Source organism: Triticum aestivum, chromosome 5D (assembly GCF_018294505.1).
Source record: "Triticum aestivum cultivar Chinese Spring chromosome 5D, IWGSC CS RefSeq v2.1, whole genome shotgun sequence".
Lineage (NCBI taxonomy): Eukaryota > Viridiplantae > Streptophyta > Magnoliopsida > Poales > Poaceae > Triticum > Triticum aestivum.
Window position 1 is genome coordinate 380,878,870 of NC_057808.1, and position 24,382 is coordinate 380,903,251.

The window sequence follows — 24,382 nt, forward strand, 5'->3', positions numbered from 1 at the left end:
AAGACAAGACGCTGGGTTTATGGAGGATTCTGACTCCTAATACCTAACCGACTAGGATCCATGTAAACCTAGGGTCCCCAGTACGCTATATAAACAGGGGTCTAGGCTCGTAGATAGACAATGTTACAATCTCTCGGTGGTTTGTCCTTTATACACACCCAATGCAAGAAAACACAAGCAGCACGTAGAGTATTATCTCCTCGGGAGAGCCTGAAGCTGGGTAAAACCCTGTGTCCCTGTTACCATTGTACGAAGACATCTAGCTTAGGATACCCTATCGAGGGATCTGCTAGATTTAGCTTTGACAGTGGTGATTCATGCAGGTCCTACTAGATGATTTCTCACCTGGGCAGATGTTCATTTTCGGCGGTGTCACCCTTGTTGCCAACTCGACTGGCCACCTCGGCCAGGTCGAGTCCTTTGCTCGAAAGCCGGATCGTAAGATTCGACAACATGGAGTACACTACGAATCTTCGCGCCGAGCTAAGCTTCTCGGGCTTGGTCTCACTCCAAGCTCAGGAGCAACATGAGCCGCTTTCCCAGGCCCGATGTCAGATCAGGTCTAGGGCGAGCGTGAGATTTTTTTACCGAGATCAATGCAAGATCTAACCCTGAAGCCACACTCCTCGAGCAAGATATCAAATCAAGCCTAGGAGGGTGAGAAATCAAATTCCATTTCACTCCATCTCTCAAACCAAACACCAATATGTAATCATTTCACTCCTTGGACTTGCTTCTACCGAACAAAAGGATGGAACGGACCCATTCTGGTGGAATGGAACCATGATATTTCGTTCCACTTCGTTCTTAAACCAAACACACTCCTAATGTCTACATAGTACGGGACATGCTTCTCCATGGGCCAGGCGATCTCTGCCCCACCTAATGACACTCTCCAAGCCGTCGGTCGCCTCGCCCACTCGAGCCCGCCGGCGATGCCTGTCGGCCACCGTTCACCGTAACACTTGAGACATGACGGAACGGATACAGCTCTTAGCTCGCCTCGCCGGCCTTCCATTGTACTCCGTCGTACGTACGCGGCGCGGGAGAGACTCGGTCACGAGAGCGTCCACATGAAAAACGCGGACCACATGGTGACGGCCACCGAGGCGAGCGCGTACACCCACACGAAGATCACCGAGCACTCGCTCTCCCCCACGCCGAACAGCTGCGTGATCGTCCCTGCAGATGATGATGACAGCCGCACGCGCCAATCATCAGTCAAGCAATCGGGGAAAACGAGAACTGCATGCTATGCCACCAACAGATGTCTGACCGATGTTCATGGCGGGCGGGACGGCGTACTGCAGCAGGAGGACGAACTGGTACAGCGGGTCTGGCCGGATGACGCCGTAGCGGACCGCGGCCTTCACCAGCGCGGTGCCCACCAGAGGCAGCAGCACAAACCTGACAAGCACGACGCCGGCGATCACCGACGGCGGGACACTCGCCGTTCCGCGTAACCCTGCAGGAATTAGTGCTCCGTGTTTCAGTCTAAGGTTCAAGTGTTTCTTGAGGGGTCATTGGCATGCTGTTGTTTCAGTGTGGGCAGGGTGAGGTTACCTGTGATGAGGTTCCCTCCCATGATCAACGTGACGGATGGAACGGCTGCTCCGCTGTGAAGGAAAACAGACAAAAAATGGTTACATATGTGGAATGAAACAATAGAACTCATCTGCATGACCAACAATATCAATGTTTACAAGTTACAGCAGCATGAATTATGTTTATACAAGATAAAAGAAAGAAGGCCGATGTGTTACCCAATTAGTTCACCGGACTCACGAAGGACACGAAGAGGGGCATCGTCGCCGATCAGAGCATTTCTAATAAGAGGTGTTCCTCCAATTATAAACCCGACAATCTACGAAAGGATACAAATCAGTCATGCTTATATTCTAATAGTCTATTGCAATGTAATAAGTGGCTCTGATCTCTGATTTCTCCTTGTAAGACCGTCGACTATTTGGGAAAAAGGAGGAAAATCACTCTGATCTCTGATTTCGGAGAAATAAGTGGCTCACGAGGAATGGAGAGACAGATTCTCTATTTGATCTCGAAGTCCTCATATAACACTTCTTCCAGTCGGATCACTTGTTGGAAAAACATAATGCTCACACATGTTCCACACGGGCAAGGAAGCATAGTATTATGATGAAAATGAATGGAATACTCGGCAGAATAGGAATATTCCTATTAATGATTGTGACAGCTTTTATAGGATACGTACCACCTTGGGGTCAGATGAGCTTTTGGGGAGCAACAGTAATTACAAGCTTAGCTAGCGCCATACCAGTAGTAGGAGATACCATAGTGACTTGGCTTTGGGGTGGTTTCTCCGTGGACAATGCCACCTTAAATCGTTTTTTTAGTCTCCATCATTTACTCGCCCTTGTTCTTCCTTTTGATTTAAACGTTCTCCCCCCGGGAGCTGCAGAATTCTGGCAGGGGCAGCCCCCTTTTCCAGATCATGAAAATGTGGTGGAGAGTGATGATTCATCAACTGATTCATCAGGGAGTTCATCTGATGATTCATCAACTGATTCATCAGGGAGTTCATCTGATGATTCATCAACTGATTCATCGGATCTCGACACGGATTATGATGAGCTAACTGATGATTCATCAACTGATTCATCAGGGAGTTCATCTGATGATATGGACTGCTCTGAAGGAACACCCCCCCCTGAAGGGAATGAAAGCCGTCTGATAATCTTTCTATAGGTTCCCCGAAGAGAATGGAAAAATCACAGAAACACTTTCTATATGTTCTGTTATTTCGAGATTCGAAGAAGCAAGCAAGTTTTTCATATAGTTGTTTTTGTGTAGTGATCTCTGTTCATGGAGATCACGAGGCCACTGATACCCCATGTGGATAGGTGGGATAGAAGAGTGGGCATGTGGGCTTCTATCAAAAGAGGAAAAGATACCGCCACGCTCATATCTCCCTTCTCACCTCTGGGAGGGGGAAACTAGCACTTTCGCACTAGATGGTTAACTCTAAGTTTTTTCTGAAGTAGGTTGTTCAATGCTAGTTCAATGATTGAGCCATCTTCCTATCACCAATAACAAATGGATAGCATGCGTTGTGCAACCAATCCTACCCTCAGTTGTAGTAAGCTGAGTGTGATCCGCAGAGAGCAAAGTGTGTATCACATGAATTTGATAGCTCAGGCCTTGGAAGGACCTTTTTGGCACTAGACAGACTCTTTAATATCGATGGCAGCAACTATCCATTTTCTCAATCAGATTACTGCGTGTGCGCTTGTGTGCTCCAATCTTTAGTAAATAAAGCAAAGATTTCTGAGCTAGGAATCAGAGGAAATGCTCTGACTCAAATCCAGATACAATTTGATATGTCGGAGACCTGTGTGACTCCCTACATGTATTTGAAGAGTCCCTCAGGATCATATCACAATAAACTAGACTGGTCAGGATGCTCCAACTAACAATCTAGAATCCATACTTGATAGGATCAAGAATAAAAAACATGATATCAAGAATAGCATATTGAAAGATCCCAATCATTTTTCTTGATAACTTCTTCAACCTACGTATTTTTCGTATAAATTGGATCAATTATTAATAAAATAAGGAGCAAACATAGGTATCAGATATCAGGAACATAAGCTTACCCGGGAGAAATGCACTCTGTGTTAGTCCGATCACTTAGCTTTTGCTTTCGCACTCCCTACTGATGCCTATTGCATGACTCTCATTCAGTCAAACTAGAAACTGTGTTTACAGCTGGAACGATGAATGTAATCCTACTATTCTGGAAGGGTAGGGTCGTCTGAGTACGGTACTATGGACATCAGGGCATATTGAATATAGTCATATAATTTGGTGTGCTGACACACCCAGAAAGGTTTCTACCTACGCAAGGAAAATGAAGAAAGCAAGCCAAATACTGAAATGTATTAAGCTATCGATCGGGGGACATAACACTATGAGGGTTGTTAAGGCGGGGCTAGGAGCTTGATATGCTGCCGACTCAGAATCAAATGAGCACAGGGGACCCTAGTCAACATTCATATTTCTACCCACCGGTGGATGATCGGTCACCTTAGTTCCAATTTAGCTACTGTTCATTTTGTTGAACTCCAAGAAGGACCGATTGCTACGTACTCTTGAGAAACAAGATGTTATGACGCCGCTGTGCCCGCGGTCCAATGATCCACCTATGTTTGTGTCGGATCTTATCCATGCTGCAACCAGGCCGTGGAATATGGAGGTGGTCAGAGAACATATGTATGAGATGGACGCCGAAGCAGTAGCGAACATTCCCATCAGTCATGTTGCCCAGCCGGAAAGAATGGAAGAGGATTTTTCGTATCACATTCGTACTGACTTAACAGGATCCGTCTCCCATAGTAATATTATGACAGTCTCTCTTGCCCCTTCGTACTTACTTGAAACAGGAATTTCTTGGTGCTCAACTGCTTATTCTGCTTTTCCTGGTACCGGTATAGATAGATAGAAAGCGCATTCAATCGAGAAAAGGATCAACTGATCCACCTCTTTACTTTTTGGTTTTTATTCGGCTGTTTCAGCATAGGTTGCATTTTAAAACAAAAGAAAAGAGCAAGTTCCCACAGGCGAAGAGCTGCTTCCGAGAAATCTTTTACCCCCTTTACGCCCTTCGGGGCTGCTAACAACGAGCTAATACACAGGAACGGCACGGCTCCTACACCGCTTAACTCCAATAATAGAACCTGGTCCCACATCCCTTGCATTTGATAATGAAACAATCAGAATTTGTTGAATTGAAATATGTTCAATCTCATTTCTTTTACGTGGTTTTGGCAACTATCAATTATCTCTTTCCTCGGCTTCCTACACGGATATAGCCGTAAACGGTATCTAGTAGGCAACCTGGGAACTACATTAGCTTAGGGGGATCGGGTAGCGAGCGCTCTCCTCGGCAAAGCAGACAAGAAGCAATTCCACCATTGGGAACGGCACGCCCCCTTCCCTAGGGCTAGAGGTATTTACACGCTGCATTGAACCTAACGCTAGAGCGAGTACTACGATGAAAATCACTTTTACGAGCGATACCTTTGTCTTTGGTGCTTGAGTTGTCCTCCCAGCGGTGTGGTCCTCGGTTTCGGAAATGACATATTGAACCGGTATCTTTAGCATATAAAAAATCCTTTGTTTGACGGCATCCCTCCTCTAAAGCTGCTTCCTTCCTTTCCGGTTCGTAGTGGTTACGAGCAGAAGTGCAATTCAAAGCGCATTCCATAGTTGTATTAGATAGTTTAGATATAGTGACCCACTAGTTCGAGATGCACTGACCTTGGCCATTGCCTGCTAACTACGGTCATTATATGTCAATTCGGATCGCACACCGGAAGCAAAGATCAGGGGATTGCCAACTTGAATGAATGTAATCCGGTTACGGTGTAGGGGAGATTTATTATTGAGTTGATAACGCACTCCGTTTACTAACATTGAGAACTATGCCATGGAATGGAATATTCCCATTTCCGATTGTTGAAAACAAATGCGACTTTCAAAAGGCACATCAAATGTATGGACACAACGATTTGCCCACGGATTCATTGATTCATTAGCTGCGCTGCTTTTGTGAGTTCCACTGGCGTGAAACTCCGAAGGGAGAGCCCGGAGGGAGCTTATTCATTCCTTTCGTGGCTTGCCATGGTTATTTCCTTGCCCAGGGCACAGTCTGGTTATCTGTTTTGTGCCTCATCGGGCACCCAAGGGTTTCTCTTATGAATGGTGCGATCCGGCATCCTTGAAGCTCGGAACTCCTCTCTGGAATTTTGACCATGAAAATGCCATTTACCCTTAGCAATGAAGAAATCTATTGAACAATCTGTTTCATTGCAATACCTCGCTCTAACAACTCCTATTCCCACGGCATTACCACAAGGATTTCCTGTTTCCCCGATCCACCAGCTACGTTCGCACACTTCCAAATAGTAAATGCTCCCGCGGTTGGAGTTGAGACTTTCTTATCCCTCTTGTTACGACGGATCGAGCATATGATTCTTTTCTTGATTGAAATCATTCACTTTTCCTTGAAATCGTCACAAAGTAATTGGAAGAAGAAGTGCTTGAGAAGCTCATGGATATATTCTATGGTGGCTTCTCCAATAGTTCGAGCCATAGCTTCATTTCATTGTTTCTATAATTTTCTTCACTTTATCATTGCCCTCAAGTACAAGTAATTTCTGACAAACTTTCTTTCCCATGGTTCGGGTGGGCACGGATATGGATGGCAGGACAGGAGTGAAGATCCCTCAGCTAAGGGCTAGACCGGACGTTTCACTGTCTGATGACGAGTGGCACACAAATCAACCTGAGAAGGATTCTGCTATGTCAAAAGTGTTTATATAAACGAATTGTTTAACGCCAAGATGCCAATAGCAATGATGGATAAAGCAACTCCCACGAGTAGGGCTCGAAAGCCGGGGACTCTCCTGGCAAAGAATCTGAACGATCTGAGTTCTTTTCTGAGAAAGAAGAAGATGCAAGGCATGGATCCAAGCCTGAAGGCGACGTGGAGTGTTATTATTATCGTTACTCCAGAGAATGGGAGGCACTCTCTTCTTGCAAAATGCAGTTATGAAATCTGTAATCTAGATGATTCTGGTTGAAGGGGACGATGCAGCCTAGCGGTTACGAACTTTTTGTTCGATTCAAAGGATTTCCACTTGAGTAAAGCTATGGTGGGAAATAAACTACCAATTAGGCAATGCGCGTCTCTATTTCTTGAATTCTCTGGTCTAGGCAACCCGAAAGCGTTGTTTAACAAAGACAAGTCTGAATTTGAAACGCAATCCGGCAGAGAAAAGAAACTTAAGTAACCACCAGTTGAAACTGAGCGAGGATGCCTCTCCTAATGGAAGTTACGGGCTCAAACAATACCTAATGGTAGGCAACTTTGCTACCCGAGCATCTCTTTCTTATTAAGAACGACATAAATGTTGATTTTCTACTCTCGGGAGTAGGTAAGGGGGACTATGCCCAATAAAATAGGGACTACGGTAGGCATGAAATGAAACTTCTTATCTTAGGTACGGAATTCCTCCACATTAAGACACCAACCTGCCCTTGACAAGTCAATAATCAATCACTAGATTTAGGATCACAAGCCGATGCGATGCTTCACGTCGAAATGGGTTAGTCTGCATCTGAGAGACCCCGCCTAGCTCTAAAATGGTTTCAACCTTTCCTCGACCTCATGGAATGAACTAACTCATATGCAGTGAGCATATTATCATAGACATCCCTCACGATAGCGAACTTGAAGAAGAAGCTGTTTCGACATCTACTTTATCCCAAGTGCAATAATGCTCCAAGTACGGGTTTTCGAATTCATTCCTCGCTGACCGCGCGTCATCTTCAGTTCACGATTGAGGCTCAGATGGAGACTGATGAGATACAGGCTCTGGCTAAGGTTGACATCCAGGCTCTGGACAAGCGATAAGAGATACTTTATGAAGGATCCAGCTAAGAAAATGAAATGGGTTAGTGGGAACAAGCAGCTAAAGCGCAAAGGTAAGGATGAGCTCGAAAAGTGCAAACTTGAATGATAGCTAGTGGTGGATTGAGACTTTTGAGCTTCTCCATCGATCACTTTTGCGGAAGCTGAGTCCTTTCTTTTTAAGCAAGTTCAAATCCAGCAAAAAACGAGTATCAATCTGTCCCAAGTGCGGACAGGAGAAGCCAGGTCGGATTACGACATTGAATTGAATTGAGTGGCCCCTTCCCTTCGCATCACAGCATCAACCCTGATCACCTCACTTTACGTCAATATTGGTGAGCATGCCACAAGATGTACGATTTGATTGGTTACTCAAGTGTCTAAGTGTAAGTTTCAAGTATTCTTCTTATGATAGACTGAAGGCTTATCGGCGCGCGAAGGTTCTCTGGATTGGTTGTGGTGAGCGCTGGGCGAAGGATTGTCAGTGTAAAGCTACTGTTCAACTCCATGTTGTTCAGGAAATGGCGGAATTATCGCGGAGTACTGCTGCAGGCTATTCTATGTTACAGGACCATGATGACTCTGCTTCGGATCTAAGGGTCCTCTCCGCTGAAGCTAATCAGAAATCTCCTGCACTCCGTTCCATTCAGTTAGCTTGCTCAGTAGTCCATAATTTGGATGTTACCCTCTTTTCTTGGTCGACTCGGGCAGCACTCATTCCTTTTTGAATGCATCATTGGCATCTCATATTGAAGCTAAAATTGTCATCTCCTGAATCTGTGCGTGCAGGCAGCATCAATTTATCACCTAATGGTATCTTTGTTCTACCGGCACATACATTTCGATTTCCTTGGTCAACGGAAGTCACCTTTTCTTTTTCCTTGTTTTCGTCATGCGTCGATTCAACATTCGTTGGACTTTGTAGCTTCAAGGACGTAGTCATCCTCTCAAGATTCTAGTCATGATATTGCTTAAAAAGAAGCCCGACTTACCTATATTATCAAAGGACCCAGTCGAGCCCTAACTAGAAAAGTGCATGGGTGACCAAATTTAGGACAAAGTAGGCGCGGAAGATCCACATGCAACGAAACATCCCTCACGAGTTCCAAACCTGACCTTCTTTAAGCTGCTTCGACTACGGGAACCACAAGGAAAACGGAACACGAGCGGGAATGTGGGACTGGGTCCTTCCATATAGTTGGCTTGATGGCCCTTGTGGACAGAGTCTGTTCTCATTAGAGAATTGACCTTAGAACTTTGTGATCAAGACCCGTGGTTAGTCCAGTAGAAACTTGATCTCCGGAAAGGAGGTCCGCTTATTTACTTATCTGAAAAAGCAAAAGGTAGGTAGGCTGTTTCAGAGAAGAGTACGTGGGTTTTCACATAGCCGGATATGAAAAGAGACCCTAATGAGCAGCTTTTTTTTTATTCGTAAACCCTTCTTTCTGTGCTTATGGAATCAGCCAGTGGCAGGTCTTGGCGATTGAATTCATCCCGTTTTACTTTGTTGAGTGCGATCTGGTATTGACTTGCCCTTATTTTCCATCGATCGGGTAGTTAGTTAGGTCCCGCGGACAAGAAGTCCTATATACTGAAATAAGAGGGACTCCTTCCAGGCATCGCCGTTAAGGTGCTCTTTTGATAGATTTCTATACCTTCCCCTCCCTTTCCTCTGTATCCGGGCCTACGCGAACAGCTGCTTGCTTATCGAAGAAGTCTGCTCACATGATTGGAATATGGCTCCCGTATGCATGCTATTCTGGGACTGAGGAATGCCTTTCTATGGTGGACCCTGAGGTCGGACTCTTGCTGCTTGATTCAAAACCGGATTCAATAGCAGCAACATATTGATGATGGTGCCTGAACTACCTATTCTATTACCTTTTGGGAAGCCCCAAAGCCACATCAAGCCCTATGCTATGGGTCAAGGTACTCTCGAGACCGTCTGGATTGAAGACTATCAAGCACCGTAGGTGGTACCAGCATTCCCTGTCGATAGGGCATTCCAATCTCTGGGTAGCTGCCCGCCCTACTTCATTCCTATCTCCTTCGGCGTCAGCCCCATGTACCCCCTTAAACTAACCACTTGAATTGATCAGGATTTGTTAGGTTGAGTGCATTTTCTTCCAAATCCAGTCAATTTCAAGAAAAGTATCGAAAAATCCCGGGGTTAGGCACCTTTTTTCAGTGAAATCTTGTTTTTTTCCCGCATTAATTAGTTATGGGAGAATCCTTGCTTCCTCAATGCTCTTGCCTTCGCGGTCCTATTAAAAGAGACACAAGAGGTTTTAGCACCGGCATCTTTGGATCAAAAGATCATTCCATCCTAGAACCAACACGACGACTTCTCCTTGCCCGATTTGAAATGGTGATGAATATGAAATTAGGAATATATATGGACAGATGAATTATGCGTCATGGAATCCGGATCATTAAAGAGGTAGTGTAGACAGTTGTCTAAGTGTGATCTTCTTATATCCCCACGAACTGTTCAGCTTGATAGACCCAAGGGGAAATAGAATCTCGAAAGGACCTTTCTTGTCCGTAGCCCCGTTGGAATCGAGGGCTTGATATCTCATTGGCATGACTAATTGATGAGGCCGACTAAGTAGTACTCACGAGGTCCTTGATTTCTTGTTAGTCTGTATCTTTCTCTTTAATAGTATGGTATCCAGGTTCACCTATTTTTTTTCCGTTGTTGCTCTTCAGAAAACGCGTATAGTAAGTAGTCTTCGTCGATGGGACCTCCAGTGTATGCGTTACGAGGCAACTAGCATTTTGTCATTAAAGTTCGTGAAAGAATGTTTCGTTGGAAAAACCAACGCCGACGTCAAGATCAGTCTCCTTTCCTTTCTCTTTTCGGGAGCAGAGCTGAAAAAGATGGGAAATTCCAATGATTCTTCGTTCATTATCATGTCGATTCCTCACAATCGCTCTTTGTGATGCTGCGGAACCATGGCAATTAGGATCTCAAGACGCAGCAACACCTATGATGCAAGGAATCATTGACTTACATCACGATATCTTTTTCTTCCTCATTCTTATTTTGGTTTTCGTATCACGGATGTTGGTTCGCGCTTTATGGCATTTCAACGAGCAAACTAATCCAATCCCACAAAGGATTGTTCATGGAACTACTATCGAAATTATTCGGACCATATTTCCAAGTGTCATTCTTTTGTTCATTGCTATACCATCGTTTGCTCTGTTATACTCAATGGACGGGGTATTAGTAGATCCAGCCATTACTATCAAAGCTATTGGACATCAATGGTATCGGAGTGCGCCTCTTAACGAGGGTGATTTAAGTGCAACGAAATGTACCGGTGGTTCGCGAAGCATCTGGCTTACCGGTCATCTCCCATTCCCGTCGTCGAGAGACTAAAAGAACTATAGCATGCCAGAAACGGGGAGTTGAGGTGGTTAGACCTATACCCCGAAATGCTCCCAGCATAGGAGCCTATGGTTCCATTCTTGTTATTGCTGGAGGTACACATACCTCTTCTCGGTGTGGTGGAGCGATATACGAAAAATAGATGCTAAGCCTGCAATGTCCGATAACGGGGCTTCAGTAGTGAATCTATCGGCACCACAGCAGTGGCATACAACTTTGGACCTAAGGGCTGGTCCCGTTACCTTTCGGAATGGGGGATCCCCGTTGGCAACAACCACGGTAGTAGTTGCGGAACTACTGGGCCAAGAGAGGACAACCTGTTGTTCCTGCTCCTCCTTCTTCGCTTCGGGGACGGAGGTCCTACGGTAGGTAAGAGCACGCACAAGCACTTGACCGAAGGGGACCAGCGCTTCTACTCCTCCACCGAGGAGCCGTTCTTGCGAGAAGCAAGGGATGTCGTGAACGGTGGGAGGTCAAAGAAAGAGAATTGACCTCTGAATACAGTGATCCTATGATCTAGATAGACTCCGTCCTTTTTTTTTAGATAAGGGTGACTCAAGAAATTGGGGGTGGGACCTGCTGGCATAATGCAGGCTGGAACGTGGGAATTCGAGGTCTCATGAACGAGTTTTTTTTCGACATACTTTCCGGTCTTTTTTATGGATCCTTTTAGATCTACGGGCCGGCCGTTCACATGAGCATAGGGAATCTATACTCGAGCCTTCGACTTGGCCCCTGGCAGGATAGGTGAGGAATCACTCTTGAGATCTGATCTATTGGGGCCTACAACTTCGCCAAAGCCGACTAGCATCCCTTTCCGTGGTGAACTGGCCGTCCCATACCTTCATTTTGTCTCATGTGTGTTGAACATTGTCTTCCTCGGTTCCAGCTTCACTGATGTAGGTAGGGCTGGGCGAGAAAGGGTCCCCTCTTGCCTATTAGTAAGCGGGCCTTCGATTCCACCGGGGTCTTACGGTCTCATAGAGGGGGGAGAACTACCTAACTAAAGAAGAATAGTGCTCTTTATAAATAAGAGTAGGCGTGGAGAGCTTTTTGCGGGGAAACTTGCAAGTCAAGTTTGGGGGGAGGCGGGCGTCGACCCAACCTTATGAGTATTCGGACTATAACAGTTCCGATGAACAGTCACTCACTTTTGACAGTTATACGATTCCAGAAGATGATCCAGAATTGGGTCAATCACGTTTATTAGAAGTTGACAATAGAGTGGTTGTACCAGCCAAAACTCATCTACGTATGATTGTAACACCCGCTGATGTACCTCATAGTTGGGCTGTACCTTCCTCAGGTGTCAAATGTGATGCTGTACCTGGTCGTTCAAATCTTACCTCCATCTCGGTACAACGAGAAGGAGTTTACTATGGTCAGTGCAGTGAGATTCGTGGAACTAATCATGCCTTTACGCCTATCGTCGTAGAAGCAGTGACTTTGAAAGATTATGCGGATTGGGTATCCAATCAATTAATCCTCCAAACCAACTAAACCGGGGAAGCTGAAGCGGAAATGCAATTCTCGGGTGAGGGAAGGGGGAAGCTCCAGGAAGGCTTCGCTCGCTCGCTCAAAAAGCTCTAACGCTCGTTTACGAGTGGAGTGCATAAGCCCTTATTGAAGTAGGGTGAGGCCTTACTACACGAGCTCGTAAGTCAAGCACGGAACGAGCCTTGTCTACGAAGCTTCGCTTCATCATCTTGCTTGCTTCTGGCGAAGCTTAACGCACTATAACATAGGCATGCATGATGGTATGGTAGGAAGACTCCTTTTAAGGCCGACCACTACATAGGAGCGATAGGAAGCCAAGCCGTCAAAAGGAAAGGCGAGCAGCCCTTATTGCAATAGCAAACGGCCTACTTATAGCCCTATTTATACCCTTTCTCGGGGACTTCAACGGGCCTTACAAGCTCAATAAATTGCAATTCTTCACCTTTTCCTCAGACAGTGGGAATGCATTTTCTTACTTGATTGACATTGACAGATATGTGTACCACACCGAACAAGCAATATGTCATATGCTTGATGTACCAGCCAAGCCAGCTCTTTTTTTCTCAGTTCCCTTATCCTTAGCGCAAAAGTAAAAAGAAAATGAAAGAGAGTTTGTATTTGCAAATGCAAATGAATATGGATCTAAATAAATTAGATAATCAATAAATAAGAATTGGAATAATAGAAAAAATATCCTTCGCCCCTTATCTCTTCATCATCGTCGGTTCCGTCACTTGTGGTATTCGTTTAGAATCTTGTTGACCCTACTCGCTTACTCCTATTTTCCTTATTTCTTTTTCTACATAATTAATTAGAACTTTCTTGAAAGAATGGGGTTCTCTCTGGGGGGGCGCACCCTCTCTTCCTTTTTGAGAAAGATGGGCTTGTTTTTTTTTTCAATAAGTTCTATTGCTTTGACACATTTAGTATATAACATAATATATATAAGAAAAGTACTAAAGGCGAAGGGCATTCTGTTGTACAGCTACTTTGGTATAGTTACAAAGGTAACCGGTAGGTGACTGTTGAATCGACAGTAGTTACGAAAGGGGGAAATAGCTCAGTTGGTTAGAGTGCTGGTCTGTCACGCCAGAAGTCGCGGGTTCGAACCCCGTTTTCCCCGCCCGATCTTTCTTTCTTCCCGAGGTCATACCTCTGCCACTTTACCCTGAGTTTCACTAAGGCATATAACCCCATTCGGGTAAGAGGAGCAAGCAGTGGGGAACATCTATTTATATGCGTGTTAGCATCAACAGCATCTTTTTGAAAGTAAATTACATCGATCCTCGGTGCTAGGTACTCAGGTAAGTAAATCCTGAGGATAGAACTAGAGCAAGTAAGCTCATCGCACTATCAAGTCAGTCAGGAACTAGTCTGCCAAGCTTAAGAAGAAGTGAAAAGTAAGCAAGTTGTCATCTAGTGAGGGCTAAAAGACACGGAGAACATCCCCCCTCTATTTGCCAATAGCTTCCGCCTTCCTCTCTTTCATTTCATGTCGGTTCAGCCGAGCCAATAGATTCCATAGGCGGGTCAGTTATAGCTGTAGTAGCCTTTGATTAGGTCCTTTCAATAGACTTTCCGTAGCTATAATTCGATAGACTTTCCGTAGCTCAGTACTGCTGATCGTTGACGCCCGCAACTGTACTTACGGCTGTACTTGTGAAAAGAGATAGAGCCGTCTCGCTATGACTCAAAGATGGTCAAAAAGCTAATAGATGGGCCACAAAAGGTAGAGGAGAGGGGGTAAGAAGAGTAGACTTACTACTGGATACAAGATAGGGTATACAGCTAAAAGGGTGAGATAGAGGAATGAAATGAGCCAGTGAAACGGTCCACGACCACAAGTATTGAGCTATAACCATAAAACTTGGGGAGTGCCTCAAGAAAATCCATTGAAATAGAAGACCCAGGTTGTAATGGAACAGACAAAGGTTGAAGAAGACCAGCAGGAAGGGTGTGCTCACTCTTGTTGAGTTGACACACATTACAGTGAAGAACAAACTTGGAGGGAGAAAAAGAAACCAGAAGGGACCCATTGTTTCTGTGCAAGTCGAACAATGATGGAAAAGCATCCAGTATGTAGCCGACATATGCCAACAACCCAAATGCACATATGCTAGTTAAGTTGAAACTCCTAAATTAAAGCGCAAGCAACAAAACTACTTTTTTGAAGGCGCGGAGCGTTGAAGAAGAGCATAGCTCGATTAACACAACTAGGGGCAATATGGTTCATTTTCCTAGAACACCACAACAAATGTCCCTACCAGCCTGATGTGGACAAATGTACTGAAAAAACAGTGTGTAATAGTCTTACAGCCAATGAGAGTGACGAATACGCTAGTCCATAAGTCTGACAAACATCAGGTGCGCCGAACGGGCTCCCCTTCTCTTTGCAGAGAGCTGGTATGATGATGAGGAAAATGTTGCCCAGATTGCCTGTATCCACCAACCAAGTCAAGCAAAGATTTTCGACCAACTATCGGCGTAGAAAAAAGAAACAAAACGAGGAGGAATTGTACACTTCTACTCAAGGTGGAGCTGCCCAACTTCGATCAGTTCACCAAGGTAACTCCAAATATCTATCTAACCAATAATTGAAATTTCTTAGCAGGTTTGTAGATGTGGTTATCAGTCATTCACTCAGTACTATGGCTACACCCCCTTCCCTGCTGGGAAGTACACCTTATCAGTGGTAGCTGGAACATTATGAGAAAAACCCTTAGTCTGACTTAGACGCTAACTGCGTGGGTGCTTTTCTTTTCTTCGGAAAGGGGGTGTACCCCTGCCCGGCCCCTGCATCGATCAATGCACAGAGGCACGTGGGTGGTTCTGTTGCATTTTGAAGATCTTCGGAATCAGTACCGGACCACTTGAGATTTTTGCTTGCCAATGGTTACTGCCTTGGTGATGAACAATGTGCTTAATAGTGATACCCTAGTGATAACTGATAATCTGGTGATTGGCTTCTAATACTAGGATTTATAGGAGAAAAAACTGGACAGAGCAGGTCTTAACCCTTATCATGGTTGTGCGGTAGATTTTCCGATATATATTACCAGGATCTTTGAATCACTGTCTAACACTCCATCTTTGCTTCATGGAATGGTGAAAGGTGGGTAGATGTGGTTATCAGCCAGTCAATCAGTACTATGGCTACACCTTTTGCATGCTGGGAAGTACACCTTATCTGTACCAGCTGGAGATAAGGTTAGATTATGAGAAGGACTGAGAGGGACTAACTGCGTGCTGTGCTTTTGCTGCACTTCCAAGATCTTCTGAATCAGTACTGGCCCACTTGAGATTCTACAGGTGTTACAAATTCAGTAGCTGATGGCTTTTTGTACAGCAACACTATACCTTGTTGCTGTCTAGTATTTGTGTATTTTTACTAGCATATTTGGACTGACTTCTGACACTAGGATTTAAGAGAATAGGTGGATCGAAAATCTGATGTTTATTTTCCATATTTCAGTCATAAGATTTTGAGAAGATTTTTTTGCATGCTGAACTAGTCTGAACCAAAAGCATCGGAACAGCACTCCTTCACGGAGCAGTGAGCTTTTCATTCAAGGTAAATGCAGTGCATCTGTCCAGGCCCAGCCTACCGTAAAATAAATACGTGCACTGTACCGCGAAATAAACGTGTGAAAGCACTGTACGAAGTTTGTCTAAAATAGAGAGCGAATTTACTGTTTTTCTGACGATTCAGATGAAAAGATAGAGGTACCAGCAGAACAGCAACCCAAAATGAGGCCCCTTAACTTCAGGGGAGCCCCGGTGACTTTTATGACGATCCAACCGAAGATCAACCCGAAGATGAAAGTGAAGAACACATTCACCGGCATGAACCACCTGTATCATGGATCATAAATAGCCAAAAGGTTTACTTCTCCTCATCTAATAGCACAATCAAAATTATTTTCTAAAAAGAGTTACTCCCTCCAATCCATATTAATTGTCGCTGATTTAGCACAGTATGGATCGGAGGGAATATCTATTTATTTATTTACTGAGGAAAAAAGAGTTCATTATGCATGATACTGACAATCAATGAAGATTGCCCAACAGGTTAAATGAAGAAGCGTGTGACTCACAATCTGGCCATGCTTTCCATGGTGATCGTTTTGGCCAGATAGGTTGCGATAAGAGCTGGATTGAATACATAAAATACTACCTGCAGGAACAAAATTGGTTCAGGAAAGAAGTGGACGGGTTAGTAAAATAAACGGAATATCTTTCGCAAGAAAAAGTAAAATAAACCGAATATGACAGGGACATGATAGAAAACACAAAGTTTTCTGAATCGATTCGTTGTTAGGTGAGAATCACTAGCAGCACTCACATAGTTTAGGTGTTTCCTTGCTTCTTTCCCCAGTATCCCAACGGAGTCCGTTGCCAAGAATGATCCAACACCAGTAACCAGGAGCATGTTGAGGACGGGCATGCATGCCGTGATGAAGAGCTCCAGGAGCCCCATTATTCTGGCACCAAGAAATGCCATTATAAGCACTCCGTTGAGGTTTTTCCTTTTTTGCCATACCAAGCAGAAATGCGGTAAATGGCGCCTGAACAAACAACAGAGGATAGATAGAAAAGAAAAGAAAAGAAAATATGCACCGGACAGGAGCGGAAGAGTTCATGAAAAAAGATATACTCCCTCCGTCCCATAATATAAGAAACGTTTTTGATACTACACTAGTGTCAAAAACGTTCTTATATTATGGGACAGAGAGAGTAACTAGGAATAAGAAAGTTTATATACAATTCTAAGAAGGATAAATATTTTCCTCATCATGGGAGGCTGCAACAAACCAAGTCAGGTTCCCATAAAAAAACAAAAAAAACCGCAGGAAAAACATGAGATGAAATGGAAAGAAAATGCATCAAAACTCTGTGGTGAAGTTGGGGATGCTTGGACGGTGCCACTGCCCACTGCTACCAGAGTAGCCCCCAACCCAACCCCACGGTGTGGATCAACATCAACTACAGTGCGTGGATGCATGCATCCGAGGTCCCCGAAAAGCGCGAGATCAAAACGAGTAGCCCATGCGGATGCGGTGCTCTTTTGCGCGTATCGGGGCCGAGATTCGGATGGATGAGGCGGCGTGGTGCGCATGCGGTGCCGTGGACGTACCTTGTCGGCGGTGGCGGTGCCGCCGCCGCCTCTGACGGGAAGAAGAGGAATTAGGGGGGACGACGACGAGCCGAGGAGAGCGCGCGCGGCCGGAGCCGATCTCTCTCCCTCTCTGCTTGCTGCTTGGTCGTGGCGGGCGGGCGGGGCGGCTTTGGTTGGTTCCGTGGGCGCCTTTTGCTTCTCTCGATCTTTTGATGATTGGTCCCGTGGCCCGAGCGTGGGGGTGTGCGCCGCGCCGGCCGGTCTGGGACACGGGGGCCGGGCCAAACCAGTAGAGGCCGGACCGGACCGGTGCATGGCATGCATGCATGCCATTTGTTTTTTGCACTAAAAAGACGGACCACGTGCAAACGTAACACCACACACGCGCGCACCCACTCACTCACCACTGCTCCTAGAAGTCAAGTCATGCTCCCTCGCCGAAGGCCGTTGGATCGGCCAGCTTACCTTCAACGCTCCTCTCGGCTTCAACCGACGGCCATTGCAGTCAGTCACCATCTGTTTGGCACAGAAAAAATCGTGCCCTTATGGGGATGTGGCCGTGCCAAAGTGCGCTGTAACCGGCCATGCCGGCGCGGCGTGGGTCGGTCCGTGTTGGCGCGGCGATCTTCAAAACCTCGCGTCGGATGGGCACTGCGTGCCGTGTTGATGCAGCGATCAGAAACTTCAGAGGTGAGTGTCTTTTCAGACTTCGAGCGCGCGCGCCAACGCCATCGCCGCACCTCAGGCCAACTCCAGCGCGTGACCCAAATCGTCTGTTTGTGTCCATTTAGGATAAAATGGACAATCCAACGCATGGGAGCATACGGACGTTTCGTTCGGTTTGTGTCCGCTTTTGCCCCATTTCCAGACCAAAATTGCTCTCGGTTTGGAGCCAAAGCGGACCGAAAGCGGACATCTTCGTGTCCTCGTCGTCAGTCTGTGTCCGCCCTCGACCCCACCTGTCACTCTCTCCTTTTCTGTACCAGCCCACCACGCACACCCACCACCACGACGCATGGCGCTGCGGGCACGAGAGCACGGAGCTGCGGGCGCTCTGGCCGCCAGCTCCGTCTCCCACTCCCTGCGCGCGGCGGCGCCGAGCACGCGGCCCCACTTCCGCCGGACCAGGAGCGGCGGCGCTCGGCGGGAGCAGGCGAGGGAGGACGAAGGAGAGGTTGCCGAGGCGGCCGCACAGCTTCCGCGAGCAGGCGTAGGCGGAGTAGCAGCCCCCCATGGAGCCACCTCCGTCGCCGAGCCCGGCCCGCCGCGCAGGCGCTCCTCGCCCCCTGCATGCCCTCTCTCTGCTCTGCCCACCTCGCGTGGGAGCTGACCGGCGCGTGGGCGTGCCGCGTTTGTTGGCGCGTCGACGGGGGGTCAGCCGTGTCCCACGGTGTGGAGATCCTGCATGGCCGCCTGCGCTAGCAATCCGTGGCCGCGGCGCCCCACGCGGGCGCTCGGCGGGAGTCGGCGAGGAGAGGCAGGCGCAGGAGCGACGAGCTGCCGGACAGACGCGGCGGGTCGCGGCAGGGCACGGTCGGACACGGCAGATGCGGCGAGGCGTGCGCGCGGGCGCGGCGGGAGCGAGGGCACAAGCACGGTGAGGCGTCGGGCGCGACGGCGGGCATGCGGTCGCGACGGGAGCGAGGGCGTGCATGAGCAGGAGCGGCCGCGGCGGCGTCAAGTTCGCTATGCCTGGTAGGTGTTCGAAGAAATGACGAGGACAGACAACTGGTGAAATGGAGTGAAAATGGGGTAGCAACGTTGGGTGCAGCGAGTTTGTCCGGCATCTATCGGGCGTTTGTTCTTCCTATTTCTACCTCATACGGACAAAATCCGAATCCGGACAAAATGGATATAGATTTAGGGTCGTGCGGTGGAGTTGGGCTCAGTCCTAAGCTGCCGGATGCAGAGGTGATGTGTCGATCCCCCGCAAGGAAAAAAAAAAGAGGTGATGTGTCGACGGGTCGTACGTGCTCCCTCCTCGCATCGCAGTATGGGGGCCATCGGCGAATCATTGGGGAATCCGAACTGCATATCCCTCATCTTCACACGTTCACCAAAGTCTGAATGTTTCTTGGAAGAAACGATGATCATGGTCTGAATGTCGCCGCACACACTTTTGCTAGGTCTCGTGGGTTTTCAACGTTTTTCTAAACTTTCAGCATGTCCTCTGTGCTTCTGTAGTGTGTCAGGAAACTATTCTGCTCTATAAAGCTTTAAAAAATACTCTCTATCTTAAACTAAGTGTTTCAAATTTATACTAACTTTAGTATAAAGTTATAATACTAAAGTTGAGACACTTATTTTAGAACGGAGGGAGTAACTTTTGATATCCGACCTTTTTTACAGCACCTTGAATGTCATTTTATCATGAAAATTTACACACAATTAAAACTTGTGACATAAAAGAAACTTCACACATGCTTTGACTTTTTTTTTCAATTTTACTACTCATCAAGCGCGCGCGTTTGGTGTCAGTTGCTTCGGATCTATTCAAGGGTTCAACGACGACAACTGCGACTCTAGGTGTTGGTCCTTAGGATATATGCATGAAGACTTCTGTGCTGTCATTGACAAGGTTAAGCCAGCCCCGATAGAGGAGCGACGGCAACGGCACGACGGTAGTGGTCGTTCTGTCGGCAACCACCGAGCGACCCCTACCCAATATGTCCGTCTCCCAAAACTATTCTGTTGAAACTGCAGTAGTCTGAACTGACAAGAACCACTCTCAAATCAGATGCTTCACTGATTCAATTCTTAAAATAGCTATCCACGTCGACATACTCAAAGTAAACGAGCCCATCAAATTTTTCTGCCAATCCAAATACGTATAAGCTTTCAATCACTAGCTTGAACATTGTCTAGTCACATGTAGCAATTCTAGATAAAATCACCTCTCCTTTTCTCCCTCTCTTCTCACATGTTGAGCTGTTCTTTGTGTGCTCTCTCTTACACACAATCTCATAGTGCAGCCAACCAACCACCACCATACAAAGGTGAAGTGGCTAGGGTTTTCTTCTTCCTCCTTCACCAGGAATCAATCACGATCATTGGATGCAATTGAGATCAACGACTCACATTGTGATAGACTTATGGGCTGGAGTTAGGTTGCCAACACATCTCCATGTGGAGAGACTTGGTCCAACAAAAAATACAAACAAATGTAGAGGCGGGCTGCTTGTTGCATGTTGTGATGTATTCCCAAGCAAGAAAATAATGCACCAATAATTGGGGCATGCCGACTGCCAGCAATCCCCTTGTGGCCTTGACATTAGCCGCTTCAAGGACTACTTTCTCTCTAAAGCCTATGGGTGACGGGGATTATGAAACTGTCATAAGGCCTTGTTTGATACAAGGGGATTTCAGGGCCTAAGGCATTGTTGAGTTAAGCCTCTCTTGAAGAGGATTGGAGGGGATTGAGGGGGATTTTAACCTGTAGGGGATTTATTTTGCGGGATTTAATCTACTCCAAACCCCTTCCTTCCAACCGAACAAGCCCTAAGAAGCCCCCCTCACATCTCTGATCCCCTCAATTCCCCTTCATTTCCCAGCCCCACTCATCCCCAAACCCCTGTCTACAAATATGCTATTTGGTAGGCACGAGTGGCTATTTTTAAAAACTAGTAGTCTTGTATTAAGTAATAGAAATCCAATTCATACAATAAGCTGATGCAAATATCGACACTGCACTTGATAAAATCTAATTATCACATCCACATGGTGCAGATATTTGATCAACATTAACTCTAATGCAGTACACTAGCTTTGATCGTGTGTCATGTCCCACAATGATCCGAGAGGGATCATCACAAAATAAGACTCAAGTCCATTTAAAATTGATTGAGGTCATCCATGCAACATCCAAGCATTGAGTCAAACAATGTAAAGTTTGATCAAATCACACCTTTTCATGATTTTTAAAGAATGAACAATACACACACTGTTCACACTAAAAATCCACACATCAGTCTTTTTTTGTGTAGCTCACACGCTAACCTATTTCACCATCAAACTTTGCACACGTTTAGTATACATCCATAATACCATGTAGAATTTGATTTAGCATTTCTTGAAACTTCGACCTATCATACCATAACAGGTTTCATACTGTGCTTCTTCAAGACAAATATAAGTACCATGCCTTTTCTTTTTTACAGAAACCACCACGACGAATTTCATACTATGCTTATTGAAAACGAGGAAGATGAAATTCGCTAACCCCCACCATTGATTGTGCGTTTAGCAACTAGTAGTGAGAATTTGAGGGAACCTTTTGTCGATGTCAAAACCGGCGGATCTCGGGTAGGGGGTCCCGAACTGTGCGTCTAGGGTCGATGGTAATAGGAGACGGGGGACACGATGTTTACCCAGGTTCGGGCCCTCTCTATGGAGGTAATACCCTACTTCCTGCTTGATTGATCTTGATGAATATGAGTGTTACAAGAGTTGATCTACCACGAGATCGTAATGGCTAAACCCTAGAAGTCTAGCCTGTATGACTATGGTAATGTCCATATCTCTATCCGGACTACGCTCTCCGGTTTATATAGACACCGGAGAGATCTAGGTTTACATGGAGTCGGTTACATCAGAGAGAATCTACATAGTCGGTTGCCAAGCTTGTCTTCCACGCCAAGTAGAGTCCAATCCAGAAACAGGTACAGTCTTCAGTTTTCATGTCTTCACAACCCATCAGTCCGGCCCAAAGGATAATAGGCCGGACGCCCGAGGACCCCTTAGTCCAGGACTCCCTCAGTAGCCCCTAAACCTGGCTTCAATGACGAGGAGTCCGGTGCGCAGATTTGTCTTCGGCATTGCAAGGCGGGTTCCCTCCTTCCGAACTCCAGAATAGTCTTCGGATGTAGTGAGTATATCCGGACCCGTGCATATAATTGCAAAGAATACAATATTCCATTAGTCCAATTTGCTGATAACTGTTTATGACATCGTATCACGCCTGCCCGGTTACTATTTGCAACCGTTGGCTAGCACGTCGCCCCACGTCTCGGGGCGCGGTTTTACTGGCACGTCTTGTCAAGGCAGAGATTGTGTCCCCTTTATTCACGGGATTTTCATTAATGCAGGCGTGGGTAGCCCAACCGTCCCCTGGGCACAACTCTTTGGGGATAGGTAAGTTTCGAGACCCAGGTGGAGACGCTCAGTATTTGGGGTCTTTATATAGGGACCCAGTCTCGTCTTTTTCTTTTGCGCTTGTTTCTTCCTCAACCCCTTCCACCTCGAGTTCTAACCCTCGGGTTCCAATCTCCACCAGCCCCAATCATGTCCGGATCCAGCCATCCAGGCCGGTGGGTGGCTTCTTCTGTCACAGAGGAGGATATCGCAAAGCTCCGCGCGGCGAGGTATCTGACCCCAGAAATCCTTCATCGGCTTCCTGCAAAGGGGCAAGTTATTCCTACCCCCAAATCCGGCGAGAGGGTAATATTTGTGTCCCACTTCCTCCACGGGTTAGGGCTCGTGCTTAACCCCTTCGTCCGGGGGCTCATGTTCTACTATGGGCTAGATTTTCACGATCTGGCCCCGGACTCTATTCTCCTCATCTCGACATTTATCGTCACGTGTGAGGCCTTCCTCCGGACTCCTCCGCACTTTGGTTTGTGGCTCAAGACCTTTGACGTGAGGCCGCGGGTGATAGAGGAGGAGCAGGCAGAGTGTGGCAGCGTCATAATAGGCAGGCTTGCCAGCGCGGTTTGGTTTGACGGATCTTTCGCCAAGTCTTCCGACCTATGGCAGCAGGGGTGGTTTTACATCAACGAGCCGTGAGGCTCCAAGTGGGCGGCTACGCCTGCGTTCCGACCCGGCCCTCCAATTCAGCTTGCTTCATGGATCAATAAGGGATTGGACTGGGGATCCGGCAATGAAGTGCAGACGCTGCAAAGTCGCATCCGAAGCCTTACCGAGAAGGGCATCGATCTTGTCAACCTCTTCCAAGTAATGCTAGTCCGCCGGACCCTGCCATGTCAGCGGCGGCCTCTCCGTATGTGGGAGTTTAGTCCAGAAGGGCGGCGGACTCTTCAAAACTTCTTCGGCACCACGCACGAAGGAATATGGAAATTGTATTTCGGGGAAAGAGAGCAATGGCCGGACACCACCGAAGACGTTGGCCTTGACTACAATCATCCGGACACTGCGGTAAGTATTATATCTCCGAACACCTTCCATTCAAGCATCTCTTGACAAGAAACTGAACAATCCGTCCCTATACAGGACTGGATAAAGAAAGCGGTGTTAATCTGGTGTCCGGCGCCCCTTCCCGAAGACTCTGCGACCGCCCTGCTGACGAGAATGCTGATTCCGACACCGTACCAAGTGTCCGCAGAGGGGGGCGAGAGCAGGGAGCCCAGAGGTGATACCCGCCCTGAGGATGAATTAGACGCTGTGTTCGGGGAAACCGAAACCCCTTTGTCTAAGGGCAAAGGTGCAGAGGAAGCCCTCCATGGCAAAAAGAGGGCCGCTTCCGAAGATCAGGAGGGGAAGCCTTCCAAGAGAGGAAAAATGCCATCGTCGGGGGGCTCGGGCCGGGCGAGCGATGCTGCCGTAGGGCTTTATGACGAGGACGAACCTCTGGCCAAACCATAAGTGAAGCTGGGGCACTTTTAAACGTACCTCATTCTTTTCCTATTAGTGAAGTAATCATGCGACATATGTACATCCACGCAGGTTAACGCCTGGTGTTTCTCAATCGTCCTCCTCCTCGGGAGACCTTCTTCCGAAGATGATGGAGAGTGACACGTCTTCTCTGGCCTCCTCGCCCAACAGGGGGGATGATACCGAGGTGTTGTCCCGAAGGGCTCCTCCCGATCGTCAAGTAGTGCAGGAAACGAAGAAGGCGTTACCCGAAGGTGGTGCCTCTGTCACTCAGGGTTCGGGAATCAAGAATGACGGCCCCGAACCGTCCGGTTTA

General features: G+C 46.9%; 2 protein-coding genes and 1 non-coding gene across 3 annotated transcripts; 2 read left to right on the forward strand and 1 right to left on the reverse strand.

Annotated features, from left to right (window-relative positions):
* Positions 1 to 656: 656 nt before the first annotated feature.
* Positions 657 to 17,700, reverse strand: LOC123121941 (protein PIN-LIKES 1). Its single transcript, XM_044542040.1, has 9 exons — positions 17,479 to 17,700; positions 16,687 to 16,825; positions 16,439 to 16,518; positions 16,072 to 16,196; positions 14,659 to 14,780; positions 1,764 to 1,864; positions 1,564 to 1,616; positions 1,277 to 1,465; positions 657 to 1,182 (listed from the first exon to the last, which is right to left on the reverse strand). The coding sequence occupies exons 2-9, from the start codon at positions 16,819 to 16,821 to the stop codon at positions 1,058 to 1,060; spliced, it is 930 nt and encodes a 309-aa protein (XP_044397975.1). The 5' UTR covers positions 16,822 to 16,825; positions 17,479 to 17,700; the 3' UTR covers positions 657 to 1,057.
* LOC123121942 (cytochrome c oxidase subunit 2) lies at positions 9,735 to 12,725 on the forward strand. Its single transcript, XM_044542041.1, has 2 exons — positions 9,735 to 10,734; positions 11,953 to 12,725. Exons 1-2 carry the CDS (start codon positions 10,347 to 10,349, stop codon positions 12,345 to 12,347), a joined length of 783 nt encoding a protein of 260 aa, XP_044397976.1. The 5' UTR covers positions 9,735 to 10,346; the 3' UTR covers positions 12,348 to 12,725.
* On the forward strand, positions 13,394 to 13,467 carry TRNAD-GUC (transfer RNA aspartic acid (anticodon GUC)). The gene has a single exon. It is a non-coding gene; the product is annotated as a tRNA-Asp (tRNA).
* Positions 17,701 to 24,382: the final 6,682 nt, after the last annotated feature.

Coding starts and splice junctions, on each gene's coding strand:
- LOC123121941 (XM_044542040.1), bottom strand. CDS start 16,821: ATGGGGCTCCTGGAGCTCTTCATCACGGCATGCATGCCCGTCCTCAAC. Junction 16,197..16,438: donor ATGGAAAGCATGGCCAGATT/GTGAGTCACACG, acceptor TCCATGATACAG/GTGGTTCATGCCGGTGAATG. Junction 1,617..1,763: donor GAGTCCGGTGAACTAATTGG/GTAACACATCGG, acceptor TTTCCTTCACAG/CGGAGCAGCCGTTCCATCCG.
- LOC123121942 (XM_044542041.1), top strand. CDS start 10,347: ATGATTCTTCGTTCATTATCATGTCGATTCCTCACAATCGCTCTTTGT. Junction 10,735..11,952: donor TGGACATCAATGGTATCGGA/GTGCGCCTCTTA, acceptor CGTCGACCCAAC/CTTATGAGTATTCGGACTAT.